The sequence below is a fragment of the Dendrobates tinctorius genome, unplaced genomic scaffold (assembly GCF_039654945.1).
Source record: "Dendrobates tinctorius isolate UK_male_01 unplaced genomic scaffold, ASM3965494v1 ptg000223l, whole genome shotgun sequence".
NCBI lineage: Eukaryota > Metazoa > Chordata > Amphibia > Anura > Dendrobatidae > Dendrobates > Dendrobates tinctorius.
The window spans coordinates 17,822,537-17,837,895 of NW_027361890.1; the positions used below are offsets into that span (position 1 = coordinate 17,822,537).

The 15,359-nt window shown below is 43.7% G+C and overlaps 1 protein-coding gene across 7 annotated transcripts in view; it reads right to left on the reverse strand.

The window, feature by feature from the left end:
• The window catches only part of CHD6 (chromodomain helicase DNA binding protein 6), a 275,948-nt gene that overhangs the window by 63,973 nt on the left and 196,616 nt on the right, over positions 1-15,359 (reverse strand). For all 7 annotated transcript variants that reach the window (XM_073555368.1, XM_073555372.1, XM_073555370.1 and 4 more), the window contains 2 exons: positions 3,264-3,423; positions 2,171-2,260 (listed from right to left, as the gene is read on the reverse strand). In XM_073555368.1, coding sequence (XP_073411469.1) covers positions 2,171-2,260; positions 3,264-3,423 — 250 coding nt within the window. The remainder of the gene's footprint in view (positions 1-2,170; positions 2,261-3,263; positions 3,424-15,359) is intronic.

Genomic DNA, 15,359 nt, shown 5'->3' on the forward strand with positions numbered 1-15,359 from the left:
TGAAATACCTGTTCATAGAAGAATCCTTTTTGCCATTCGTACCAAGGCTTCATTAAAGAGCTGCTTTAGAATGGTCTGGATTTCTCTTTCAGTGAACCAAATTAATAGGTAATTTAAAGTGACTGTGTCAACACAGAATGACTGTTCAAGCCAAGTACAGGAGCTCGCTGTATCATGGCGGTCATATACATGATATATATATATATATATATATATATATATATATATATATATATATATATATACACATATATATATATACACACATATATATATATATATATATATATATATATATATATATATATATATATATATATATATATACATACATATATATATATATACACACACACACACACACTAGATGGTGGCCCGATTCTAACGCATCGGGAATTCTAGAATATGTATGTAGTTTATTTAAAGGGAATCTGTCACCCCATTTTTGCACCATATGCTGGGGCCACCGCCATCATGGGCTTATCTACAGCATTCTGTAATGCTGTAGATAAGCCCCCTGATGAAACCTGAAAAGTAAGAAAAACACATTAGATTATACTCACTGGGGGGCGGGAGCAGGTGCGGTGGGTGTCAAGGAGGATGTCCTCCTCCTTGCTTCTCCCTCGGCTCTCCTGCGCATGCGTACTTTATCTGCCCTTTTGAGGGCAGAGTAAAGTACTTAAGTGCGCATGCGCCGGGAAAGGTCAGAGAGGTCTGGCGCCTGCGCACTGCAGTACTCTGCTCTGCCCTCAACAGGGCCGATAAAGTACGCGTGTGCAGGAGCCGAGGGAGAAGCAAGGAGGAGGATGTCATCATATGAAGGATGGGAGGCGCCGGACAGGACGGCGACACCCATCGGAGCGAACACCGGGGTGAGTATAATCTAACTCAACCGTGGAGATCAGCGGCTAGCGCCGCAGACATCCCGACAGTAGCGGTGGCGTGCGTCGTTCAAATTCAACGCCAATTAGCAGCCGGACTGCGCCTGTCGCTGATTGGTTGCGCCCAGCCAGCCGCGACCAATCAACGACGCAGGATTTCCGTTACAAACAGACAGAATTAGATGATTATATAGTAAATATACACACCTTCCCACCTGCTTAGTTTCCATCTATCTCTACCATTCTTTTGTTCGATGAAGCTAGAGCTGTCAAAGTAGAAGAGTGTGGAAATAGAGGGAAAATATGCAGGTTGGAAGATGTATGGAAATGATTGTCCATGCTGTCGAGCAACAAGCGGAGGGGCTTAGTTTGAACAGTGATTCTGTGCTGACAGTGTACCTTTAAGTGCAAAAACTCCTTACAGCTGGTTGAAATTCAAAAGGAGTTAAACAATTACACAGTGTATCAAATGAGTATTAAAGGAGTTTTACGTGAATAAACTTTTTCCTTCCTATCAGCCAGATTGAAATAATAAACTCAGGATTTACTAAATTTGTCCTGGTTCAGAGCTGCCTTTCCATCACTGCCAAAGTTTCGTTAACAGGCTGCAGCGATTACATCAAGACGACCGTGACCCCCTGCTGTTTACACTGGCAGAGCACAGTGACTGACTGACTGCAGCAGTCATCTTAGCTGTAGTCAGGACATCACTGCTGCAGCCCATCAATAAAGAAGCAGCAGCGGAGAATTGCAAGAACAGGGTAGAAGGGGAGTAACAATTGAGTTTTTTATTTTAAAGGAAACCTGTCACCAGAAAAACACCATTAACCTGCAAGTTAATAGTGTTGTGAACCTGCCCGGCACCAACACTTAGGTGAACAATGCCGGGAGAAAATGAACTTTATTCTCCCCAGAAGAGTCCCAGTTTCAGTCACAGGGCGGCTCCGACGGCTGTAATGGCCCTGACACTCGCTCAGAATTAGGGCCAGCTGTCAGTCAGTGCCAGAGGCACAGTTACAGTGGCTGCTTTTTATAAGCAGAGCGGTGACAACCAGTGCCTGCACCGCTCCGTCACTGAAAGACGAATGCTGGTGTGGAGAATGGAGCTCATTTTCTCCCAGCAGCGTTTGGCCAGCCAGAACAGCAACGCTACTAACCTGCAGATTAACCCCATATCTGCACATTAATAGCATTTTTTCAACCTACTCTTAGGAAATTAAGAACACATGTAATGTAAACCATCTAAGATGCCATAAAGATGTATCAAAACTAGTTGATCTTATCCTCACCTTGCATTTACACCTTCCAACGCCTTGCCAGCCGCACTCCCCAAAACTTCTGCCTTGAGGTAGTAAAGCATGCGGACTCGAAGAAGGACCCTATGAAAAGGCAAAGACACTGTTCAGTCCAAAGGACATTCTATGCAAAATAAATCTAAATCCAATGACACAAAAATGTCAGTAATTTCAACTTCAATAACATTGGCTTTAAGGGCATAATCTTCTAGTAGCGTTTCAGAATTTAGAATACGTGAAATTTACCTTACTTATGCCCTGGACTCAAGAGCAAAATGGATGTTGTATTCAAATACTGTTTGCATAAAATATTAAAGGCATTTTCCTTTATTGATTTATTATTTCTTTAGAAAAATGGAACCCAAATGATCATACAGGAGTAAAAAAACAAACAAACAAACAAAAAACAGTACTCACCTTCTTTGGTCCAGTGCCGCTTCCCAAGCCAACCATCCTCCCCCCGGAATTTGTCTGTAGTCGTGACATCATAACTGCAACCAATCACTCGGATCAACGTTCTCCTGTTAATGGCAGCAGATGCCAAGCTCAGCACTTGGCTGAAGTGGTGATGCGCGCTGTAGTCATGATGTCACCACTGCAGCCACTTTTCTTTTATGCAAGTTAGAATGTCAGAATACTTCCAAAAACTACCATATATTCAACCAACTTCTAGACATGTTGGTCAAGACAACTTTAAGATTTATTCTCATGCCGCAGATTTGTTGCTTGACTTTAAATTGGTACCATTCTTTCACCAGCAAGCAGATCTGCCGTGAATTCTCCATTTGGTTATGTCCACACACTCGGCATTGGCACCAGATTTTTCTACTGAAAATACCGGAGTGTTGGCAGGAAAAACGATGTGTAAAATGTGCATGTTTTTGATGCTTTTTTTTTTACCCATTCATTGGCATGGTTGAAAAACGCTGAAAAAACACTGAAGGAAGTGACATGTTGCAAATTTAAATCTGGAAAAAAATAAGCAGCCTGTGCATGAGATTTCAGAAATCCCACTTTGCTCATACTGTCAAACGCAGCCTCTTTTACTTTGCAAAAATGCAATGTGTGAACAAGTCCATAGACTTACTTATTGCAGTGCTGCTTCAGATGTTTTTTATAGCTGTCATCATGCAGGACAATCTCAGGGTTACAGCTAGCGAGCCAATCTGCGTTCTTGATCTCTGGGAGTAACATCTGGTTCTTCATTTTCTTTCCTTTTCTTCCACGAGGGACTGGTGCAGATAAACCTGCAGCAAATAACATGCATATATCATCTAAATAAGCCTTCTATCTAATAAGATGGTCTGTGAGCTAAATGCATCAGCAGCTGCACAAACGTCTTTGCTATTTTTCTACAATGTTTTATGTTGGCATTCATACAATGGTGTCTACAAGCATTGTGGTTTTAACATCTTCACCCTGCAAGCCTGTTTTCACCTTCAAGACCAGGCCAAATTTTACAATTCTGACCAGTCACTTTATGTGGAAATAACTCTGGAACGCTTCAATGTATCCCACTGGTTCTTAGACTTTTTTTGTGACACATTTTACTACCTTGATTGTGACAACATTTCTTTGATATGACTTGGGTTTATTTGTGAGAAAATGTGAAATTTTCAGCTAAGAATGCACAACTTTCAAACGTTTAATCTTTATGCCATTAAATCAGAGAGTCATATTGCACAAAACAATTACTAAACAACATTTCCCACATGTCTACTTTCTATCAGAACAATTTTTGAAAAATTTTTTTCCTTAGGAAGTTAGAATGGTAAAACATTGACCACCAATTTCTCATTTTTCCTACAAAATCATTTTTATTTTGCTTTTTTTGTTTTTTTAGAGACCACTTCACATTTGAAGTGACTTTAAGGGGCCTAGATGACAGAAAGTACTCAAAAGTGACATCATTCTAAAACTACACCCCTAAACGTGCTCAAAACCACATTCAAAATGTTTAATAACTAGAGTTGAGCGACTTTGGTCGGATCGGGTTTTGTGAAACTCGACTGAAACAAAATTTGAGTTGGATGAAACTGGTCCGACTAGGGCAAAAAAAAGTCGGGAGTTTCGTCCGAAGCCCGACCCCAAAGCAAGTCAATGGGGAATAAAAGTCGGCATTGAGTGGGATGAATGTCAAAACTCCGACTTTTTTTGCCCTAGTCGGACCAATTTCATCCCACTCAAATTTTGTTCCAGTCGGGTTTCACGAAACCCGATCCGACCAAGTCGCTCAACTCTATTAATAACCCTTCAGGTACTTCACAAGAACTAATGGAATGTGGAAGGAATAAATTAACATTGAACTTGTTTCACAAAGATTTTACTTTTAGAACCATTTTTTTTTTTTTATTTTCACAAGGGTAACAGGAGAAAATGGATCCCCACATTTTTTGTGCAATTTCTCCTGAGCATGCAGATACTCCATATATGGGGGAAAACTACTGTTTGGACGCACAGCAGGGCTCAGAAGGGAAGAAGAGCTGTTTGACTTTTTTAAATGCAAAATGGGATTGAATCGAGAAGCGACGTCATGTCGCGTTTGAAGAGCTTCTGATGTGCCCAAGTATTGGAAACTCGACCATAAGTGACCCCATTTTGTGGTGAGCATCTTGAACCCTCAGGTGCTTTACAAAAATTTATAGCGTTGAGCCATAAAAATTTAAAAAATAAATAAATAAATTTCTCCCACAAAAATGTTATTTTGGCCCCAATTTTTTTTATTTTCACAAGGGTAACAGGAGAAAATGAAAACCAAAATTTGTTGTGCAATCTTAAACATTTTTTACACCCATGTACACTGGTGCGACGTTTTAGTTCTTCAATAAAGACTTCTGAATTTTAGTCAACACGTTGGATATTTTTCTATTTCTACAAATGGTTTCCTAACTGCCGAACTGCAGGTTTTCTTGCGTGGTATCCATTGAGAAGGTGAGCTGATATTTTTCTCTCTTTAGCATACAATTTGTTGTTCCAATTCCTCGGAGTTCACAGATACCCTATATGTGGTCGAAATCTACAGGGTGGGCCAGGTATATGGATACACCTAAATACAATGGGAATGGTTGGTGATATCAACTTCCTGTTTGAGGCACATTAGTATATAGGAGGGGGAAACCTTTTCAAGATGGGTGGTGACCATGGCGGCCATTTTGAAGTCGGCCATTTTGGATCCAACTTTATTTTTTTCAATGGGAAGAGGGTCATGTGACACATCAAACTTATTGAGAATTTCACAAGAAAAAACAATGGTGTGCTTGGTTTTAACGTAACTTTATTCTTTCATGAGTTATTTACAAGTTTCTCTTTGTTTACAGCCATTGACATATCGCAGATGTTAACACGTGAGGAGCGGATAGAAATTGCGTTGATGTCTGGTGAACGCAGTACCCGGGTCATTGCAGCAGATTTCAATGCAAGACACCGACACCCTACGCAAGAAAACTGTCACCATTCACATTATATTTAGGTGTATACATATAAAATGATTCATCCAAAAAAGTTTGCCTCACCACTGAACATAATGGTCTGTGTTAACTGATGGTCCTGTTCCAGTTTTTGTTTTGCCCATTCTGCAAATTCAGTGCGCCAATCTGGGTCACCAACCATTCCCATTTTATTTAGGTGTATCCATATAAATCGCCCACCCTGTACTTTTGAGGCACAGAACAGAAGGGAAGAAGCACCAAATTGGAGTTCAGATTTTGTTGGACTGGTTTCAGGGTGCCATGTCACACTGGAAGAGCCCGGAAATAAACATACAATAATATGTATAAATATATGAACAATTTATCAGTACTTATGGGTTTGTGGCTAACATAGTTAGGGATCTTTTGCTTGTAGCCCCCTGGGGACGCCCAGGTTGGCATTGTATTTATGCACATGCAGGGATTAATTGCATATATTGCTATTCTTCAGGGACCCCATTTCTAAATATATATGTCTCCCCATATGTGGTGTTGTATTTTGATATGTTGATATTTCATGGGACTCGAGTGATGTGTTTTGTCTTTTTTAATGGTTTTAATGTGGGTTTTTTTGTCTATGAATAAAACTTTTTCATATATTTATACATATTATTGTATGTTTATTTTTGAGTGTGCGCCCTTTATGCATAGGCCTTTTTCTTCAATTCTATTGCATGTTTTCTTGTGCATTGTGCAGCACCCCTATTCATGTATTAGACTTTATATGCCCCTCAGTAGTGCTCCCCTATCTCCCTTACTCCACACTGGAAGCGCCCCTGAGGTGCCAGAAGAGCAGAAACCCCCTATATGTAAACTAATTTTACCCTATTTTACAAACTACATCTCTCAATGAATTTATCTAGGGGTGCAGTGATCATATTGATACCACATGTGCCTCACAGAATTTCATATCATTCAGCAGTGAAGAAATAATTATTACATTTTTACCACTAAAATGTTGTTTTAGCCCCAAGTTTTTACATTTCTCAAGGGCTAGTTGGAAAAAATGGACCCAAGTTTGTTATGTAAATTTCTCCTAAGTGCACCAATATCCTACATGTAATCGGGAAATACGTTTCAGGCACAGTTCAAAGCTCAGAAAGGAAGGAGCGCCTTATTTTAGTGCAGATTTTACTCTTAATAGTATTTGCGGGTGCCATGATCCACTCGGAGAGCCCCAGAAATGCCAGAACAGCAGAACCCCCCATAAATAAACATTCATCTAGGGGTGCAGTGATCATATTGACACCAATGGTGTGTCACAGATTTTTATACCATTGGGCATTAAAGAAAAAACGAATTACATTTTTACTACCAAACTGTTCTAGCCCACCGATTTATATTTTCACACTGGGAAATGGGTAAAAATGGCACCAAAATTTGTCCCACAATTTCTGCTGAATATAGAAATATCCCATTTGTGGCTGTACAGTACTGCTTAGCCATACGGGGAGACTAAGAAGGGAGAGATCGTTATTTGCCTCCTGGAGCACAGATTTTCCTACAATAGTTTGCAGACTCCATATATAGAGCTCATAAGTGCTAGAATAGCAGAATCCCTCCTCAAGTGACCCCATTTTGGAAATTATACCCCTTTGGAAATTTATCTACTGGTGTTGTGATAATTTTAACTGTATGGGGGTTTCTAGAAACAAGCAGCAGTGGATGTTGCTGAGTGAAAATTGGAAACTGCCATTGTAGTGCCCAGTACATGCCTCTGGAGACATGCACCCGTAAATTAGGCGGGCTCTCGTTGCTACAGAAATGCCAAACATGTGGAGGGTCATTCCATGGTAGCTTACATTACAAAGATGATGGTAACTTACCTTCAGATGAAATAAACCTATGGTAAAGTAACACATTGTAATGCAAGTTACCATCAGCTTTGTAACGTAAGTTACTATATTGTTTTGTAACGCAAGTTACCTACATTTCTTGTTATAAAAACTGTCGCATTTAACTTGAGAGGTTAAAATAAATTTGTTAAAGTTACTTGGACTATGGTGTTTTAATACAATAAAAACAGTGCTTCTCCCCTGTTTACCAGAACAGAAAATTTGGCAGTCTCATGATGGACATTTGCCTTTCCTTTTTTGTAACGTAAGTTTCCAAGTAATAACACTGTATTTTGTATTTAATTTTATTGTTGAAAAATCAAACTGTGTTGAAATCTATTGAGAATAGTTTCATGTACAATATACATTCACTCATTGTTGTGCCTGCCTTCAAAGAGCAGTCTGTAGCCAGTTTTTGGCTTGTGAATGTAACGTAAGTTACCATGGAATGACCCTGGACACTAAATGTGGTTTAGGCACACTGGGGCTCAGAAGGGAGGATTTGGGAGCGCTGAATTTCTTTTGGTGGTGAGGAGCCATTTTGCTTTTTCAGAGCCTTTGTACTGCCAATAACGTGAAAGCCCCCTAAATTTCAGATAACTAATGTCGAACCGGAGTGGGGATTTGCTTTTTTTGTGGATTGATTTGAAACTTTTGGTTGGGAACATTTTACATACCGTTTGGGATCACAATTATCCTGCGCTCTACACCTGAAACCTACTTTGTGGTTTAATCTCAGAGTGACTTGAGTCGAATGAAAACCCCGAGGGATCCATTCAGTATAATGAAGCTGAAGAGTTACTCTGGACTCCGTCTGGCTTCTGTTCAGCAGTGTCCTTCTTTTCAGAGGAGCACAAAACTGTGGCAAACCGCCCTTTTATGGACATCGCTGGATCATAGGCCAGACGGTATCCACAGTGACTCCATCTGCCCCATTATTGGGAATCTTCCATCTTGAGTTCCATCTGAATCACGTGTTACACAAAAACCCCTGGTGTAGGCGATCAGCGCAGAGCACAGGATAAATGTGCGCCGAGCCTTAGTGCAATCTTTGGTAGGCAGAATGAAAAAGTCAACAGCAGGTGAAGAAATGGTTTTATTTATTTTTTACAACTTTATTATTCGGCTTTGCCATATTTCGATAGCTATAATTTCGAGAGGTAGAATGAACAAAAAACAGAAATTCGGGAATTGCTTTTTGTGTTTTTTATTTATGCCATTCTGCATAAAAGTGAGGTAAAAGTAATAAGGCAGTCTTCGGGTCAGTATGATTACAGTGATACCACATTTATATCCTTTTTACGCTTTTACATAACAAAAACTATTTTATAGAAAAAATAATTATTTTTGCATTGCTTTATTCTGAGAGCTATATTTTTTCGCTGATTGAGCTGTATGGAGACTTGTTTTTTGCGGAACAAGATGACGTTTTTAGAGATACCATTTTTATTTACATTCGTCTTTTTGATCACATTTTATTCCACTTTTTGTTAGGCGGTATGATGAAAAAGCATAGTTTATTGCTCCATTCTTTTATGCCGTTCAGTTTTATGGGTACAGATGCAGCAATTACCAAACATATGTACCTTTTTTATCTTTCTTTTTTCATAAAAATATTCATTTAATTATATAATATAATGTAATATATATATATATATCACACAATTATTATTATATTATTTTGTGATTGTTTTTACATATTTCTATATTTTTTTTTTACTTAGTCCCTTTATGGGGCTTTCACTTTTTTACTCTGATCACTTATAAAGCATAGCAATTGCTATGCTTTATAAACGGTCAGTGCTGCACTGACATACATACTGTGAGTATGGTGTAAAAAGCTTGCTAGTTTTGGTGACCCCGATATCATGACAAAATGAGGTCACCATGGCAACGTCGCTGATCGCAGAGCAGAAGGGAACCCACCTCCCTCTGCCTGCCTTCTAAATGCAGCGATTGTTATTGATAGCAGGATGTAGCGGGTTAAACTGCCAGGAGCGGTAAGGGCTGTCATATTGGTTGAACACCCAGCTCCTGTGCAAGCCAAATAGCAATGACGTGTCCATATGTCCAAAGACGGTAAATACTTACCAACCTGGGAGCAAGGATACGTCAAAGGTCATGAAGGCGTTAAAGGGAATCAGACAGCCAATTCATGCTGCCCAAACCACTAACAGCATTAACTCCTTAACAACCTTGGGATTTTAAATTTTCGCTTTTTGCTCCCCTTCTTTCCAGAGCCATAACTTTTATATTTTTCCATCAATATGGCCATGTGAGGGCCAGTTTTTGGCGGTAGGGTTGCACTTTTGACCAAATAGTGTACTGGAAAACAATTCTGAGTTCAGAGCTGAAGCCCGCATCAAATACAGGGACACAACCTATGATAGGTTGTGAAGGGGGTTAAAGGGAACCTGTCATAAAATAATGATACAGCTTGGTGACTGAGCCTTACAATGGGTAATTTGCTGCTGGACAAAGTGTTGTTTTTATTGTTACCATCTGGGGTTCATGAGACATTTGGACTGCTTTTTCTTCCATTTTTTTTCAAGCAAAAGGATCACAAAGCATACATTTTGGCTTTATTATTATTATTATTGTTGTGACAAGACAGTTTTGCAACAAATGACAAATTAGTTTAGTTTTTATTTCAATAAATTTTTTCTGAAACATTTTTTGCAGGTGTGATGCATAAAATCTAGTGCTACACAGGAGGAGATCACACATGGTCTCTCTCCTATCTCTACCGCCTGTCATCTGTAATTTAAAAGGTTATAACTTGTCCAGGAACACAGCTGAAAAAAAAATTCCGGGCTTATTTTAAGGCCATGTTCACACGTTGAGTATTTGGTCAGTATTTTACCTCAGTATTTGCAAGCCAAAACCAGGAATGGAACAATCAGAGAATTAAAATAGAAACACATCACCACTTCTGTATTTATCACCCACTCCTGATTTTGACTTACTCTACTCTCTCACCCAGGCGTCGCCAAGCAAGCGTTCTTGAAGAGAAGAAGCCGGACTCCCACATTGGAAAAATTTCCAGGTGGGGATGACTCGTCACTTAGAGGAGAACCTGTGAGAACGGGACCCTGAGGTCTTGGAGGAGCGGCTTTTGGGCTTCCAGTGAGGCGCCGGTTTGAAGGATGGTTTTCTTCTCTCCCCAGAGGCTGACGAGCGATCCTGCCGGGAGGAATTCCCGGACGAGGAGAAGGATAGAAAGGGGCCCTTTCCTATTTAAGGGACATTTGGGCTTTGACTGGGCAAGAGAGGTACTCTTCTCCCCAGTAGTGTCCAAAATTATTTGGTCTAGCTTTAACCCAAAAACTCTGGAACCCTGAAAGGCCAGATTGGCGAGTGACGACTGCATTCCACGCCTTCAACGAAAGGATGCGGCGTATAGCAATGATATTACTGCTCGCTCTTGCAGAACAGCCAGCCGCATCCAAAGAGGAGGCCAGAAGATATTTGCCGGGGTGAGCAATCTAGTCTGCCAAATCCGCCAGCTCCTCCGGAGGAGCAAATGGTACAATGCCCTGGCAAATTATTTTGGCCCAGGCAGAGACAGATTTCGCCACAAAAGTGGACGCGAAGCTGGGGCAGAGGGAGGCACCAGTCGCTTCAAAAGCCGATTTGGCCAACGACAATCTGCCTGTCTGTGGCGTCTTTATGAGACGCACCGTCTGGCAGAGACAAAACTGTGTTTTTGAGGACAGGCGTGAGACCGGCAGATCCACCTTAGGGGATTTTGCCAATTTACTGACAAGGTCTGTACTAAAGGGATACAGAATGTCTAGCTGTTTCCTTCCGGGGAACCGTTTTTCGGGATGCTCCCAGTGTTTGGCCATAGTCGCTTCAAACTCTTTTGGGAAAGGTTCAAGTAGGATGTTTTACCTGTTTGAAAGAAACGGAGTGTTCCTGAGCAGGAGCCTCATCCTCTTTTAGTTTAAGGGTCTGAGTAATAGCTAAAATAAGGCTATCAACCATGTCCAGCAATCTTGGAGTCTGGTCCGAATGAGACTCAGATATGGACTGGGAATCCATGTCCGACCCAAACGCCTCTTCCTCCGAGGAGCTGTGGGGAGAGTGGGGCATCCTGGAAAATGCAGAGGGGCCCGGGGAGCTGGATGAGGCGCTAGAGAGAGCCCTCTTTCTAGACTCTCTTCCCGATTTGTCCCTGCGAAGGTCGTGGTCAGGTGCATGCAAATCTTCCTGGGAGGCGTTCGGAGCACTGGTGTCGGCAGATAGATTTCGAAGTTGTACCAGGGCCTGGACCAGGGACTGCGATATTTTAGTCAGGTCCGAAACCGACGGGGGGGATGTGTGTGTGTGTGTGCTCTCATCCCGGGCGTTAGGGTGCTCCTGTGGTGCAGACATATTAGAAGGACTGCAGGACTGGAAGAAAGGGGACGCCTGACCTGAAGGCCACTTTAATTGACAGGGGGCAGGCGTAATGAATTACAGTGGGTTTATAGGGGGAAGTGAGGAGCCCCTGCAGGACGCTGCTGAAGAGGAGTACAGAGGCGAGGGAAGGGAAAGATCAGAGGCTACCAGATGGCAGCGAAGACCAGCAGAAGACCGATGGAAAGATGTGTCCCCCTAGAACGATGAATCTTCCCCAGAGAGAGGGCGCAGGATGAGGCAGGAAAGGTGGTGTTTTCAGCAGACGGCACGCACTGACAGAGGAGGGGATGTAAAATGGCCATGGGGACGCAGATGCAGCAGCATGTTGCGCAGTGGAGGGGTGTGTCTTATTGTCGGTCTGAGAAAGTGAAAGGGAGAAGGGATCTGAAAAGGTGGCGCGCCAGGGGTGTGGCCAGCTCTGAAGATCTGCCAGCCGGCAAAAGTGAAAGCGCCCTCGCCATTGGAGGAAGCGCAAGGGGGCATGGCCAGTCTGGGACAGACACAAGGGAAGGGGGAGCTCTTCTCCTCCTGATTCTGGGGGGGATAAAAAAAAATAGGCGCCAAGGGATATGTGCAGAAGGGGAGGGAAACCTCAAAGAGCTAGAAAACAAGCGCTCGTCTGGGAGTGCGCACTGATGTAGGGGGCGCTGTCGGCCTGTAAAAATGCCGCGTCTATGAAGAACCAGGTCGGTCCCTATGGAGGGACCAAAATAAAGGAACTCTGCAATGTGCTCTCCCAGAAAGGAGAGGCACGGGGTAGCTGCTGGAAAGGGCGCCCGACCTCAGGGGGTATGGAGAGGAAAACACTAAGAGGGTCTGCGTGGTGTCCTTAATAAGGACCGAAATGGAAACTGATCCTGCCTGTACCCTGGGGAAGGAAACATACCTACCTGCAGGTGAGTCCACGAAACCTCTTTACAGCAGAGGGTCACATCAGGAGCCCTCGGGTGGGAGAGGGCCTCCTTCCCGCACCATCTCCAGACGGTGCAGAAGACGGCCTCAACCTCTTAGAAGAAGGGGGAAGTTCCACCGCTGGTGACCACCGTCTTCCTCTCAGCCCTCTCAGAGGAGAGGGGTGAGGAAGGGGAAAGGCAAGGACTTGCCACCAGTAATCGCCCTGAAGCACCCCTAAGGGTGACAGAGGATTAAGTCCTGCCTGCGGGTCCGAGAGTGGGCGATGTGGTTGACACCACACTGCTCTCTCGGTCGCATACATGCTGGAAAACAGGGTGAGACATTACACCCTGTTACCCGAGACGAAGAACCTAAAAAACAAAGGGAAAGGATTAATAAATAAAAACAGGGTACCTGTTAGGGAAAAAAACTGCGGATCTGGGAACAGATCCAGGTCCGCCTCCTATACACACTAAGCTTAAACTGAGTTGCTTTGTGCCTGTCAGTGGGTGCATACTGCTGAGGAGGAGCTATTTTTCCTTTTTTTGCATAGTGTCAGCCTCCTAGTGACAGCAGCATACACTAATGGTTTCCTGTGTCCCCTAATGAAGCGATAAAGAAAAGCAGTTTTCAATTTGTATAAAAAAAAGAAAAAAAACGCAGCAAAAAAGGAGATTTTTGTGTACTCACCGTAAAATCTCTCTCTCTTAGCCTTTAATTGGGGGACACAGAACCGTGGGTGTTATGCTGTTGTCCACTAGGAGGCGACACTATGCATAATCTGAAAAAGATTAACTTTGGCTCCTCCTCTGCAGTATACACCCCTGGACGGCGTCAGCCTTCTCCAGTTTTGTGCAAAAGCATTAGGAGGAATATACCAGAAACATAACCATGCCTATAAGAAGGCTACTATAAACGAGCTCAAACAACAATATGAGAACCCAACCGTAACAACGGCCCGCAAGGGCAACAGGGTGGGAGCTGTGTCCCCAATTAAAGGCTAAGAGAAAGAGATTTTACGGTGAGTACACAAAAATCTCCTTTACTCTGTCGCCTAATTGGGGGACACAGAACCGTGGGACGTCCCAAAGCAGTCCCTGGGTGGGAAGCAGTGGATGAATATTGTGCTGACAGTCCCCTAGATTTGGGGTACTGCAGCCTCCTGGACCCGTCTACCCAGGCTCGCATCCGCTGAGGACTGGGTATGCACTCTGTAGTGTTTTGTAAATGTGTGCAGGCTAGTCCAAGTGGCTGCCTTACACACTTGATGTGCCGAGGCTTGATGCCGAATGGCCAAGAGGCCCCTACTGCCCGCGTAGAGTGTGCCATGATACCGGCCGTAAGAGAATTGTTAAGGCGGTAAGCCTCTTGTATGGTGGACTTGATCCACCTAGCAAGGGTGGCCTTGGAAGCCGGTAGGCCCTTGCGAACGCCTTCTTGGAAGAAGGAAAAGTGAATCAGACTTCCGGAAGGGAGCAGTCCTAGACACGTAAATACACAATGCCCTGACAAGGTCAAGCGTATGCAGAGCCTTCTCCACTCTATGAACGGGAACCGGGCAAAGAGATGGTAGTGAGATTTCCTCATTGAGGAGGAAGCTGGACACAACCTTCGGAAGGAAGGATGGGACTGTACGGAGAACCACCTTGTCCTGATGGAAAACCAGGAAGGGTTGCCGGCAGGAAAGTGCTGAAAGTTCGGACACCCTGCGTAGCGAGGTGATTGCCACCAGAAAAAAACACCTTCTGTGATAGAAGGCGGAGTGAGACCTCCTTAAGGGGTTCGAAAGGAGGTGTCTGCAATGCTGTCAAGACCAGGTTGAGGTCCCACGTCTCCAATGGATGTTTGTAGGGGGGGAACCAATCGGGAAACCCCTTGGAGAAAAGTCCTCACTTGCGGCTTGTTAGCAATACGCCTCTGAAAGAGCACTGAAAGCGCTGACACCTGGCTCTTAAGCGAGCCCAGGGATAGCCTGGCGTCCAGGCCTGACTGAAGGAAACCGAGGACCTTTGGAAGAGAGTAGGGGAGTGGGATCTGTCCACGAGATTCACACCATGTGAAGAAAGCCTTCAAGGTACGATAGTAAATCCTGGCTGAAGCTGGCTTTTGAGCCCTGATCATGGTTATAACGACGTCCGGTGAAAAACCTGCTTGGGTCAAAACCCAGGTCTCAATGGCCACGCCGTCAAATTGAGATCCCCTGAGTTCTGGTGGAAGAACGGGCCTTGTGACAGAAGGTCGGGACGTGTGGGGAGACGCCAGGGAGCGTCTGCTGTGAGTTGCACGACGTCGGCGTACCATGTACCCCTGGGCCAGTCTGGAGCGATCAGGATGGTGGGAACACCCTCTTGTTTGATCTTCCTCAGGACTCTGGAGATCAGGGGGAGGGGTGGAAAAATGTACAGAAGCTGGAACTGGGTCCAGTCCTGAACCAGGGCATCTGCTCCGAGTGACCGCGGATCGCGCGTCCTGGCCATGAAATTGGGAACCTTGGCATTGAGATGGGATGCCATCAGATCCACGTCCGGGGTCCCCCAGCGATGGCAGATCTGACGAAAAACTTTGGGATGGAGAGACCACTCC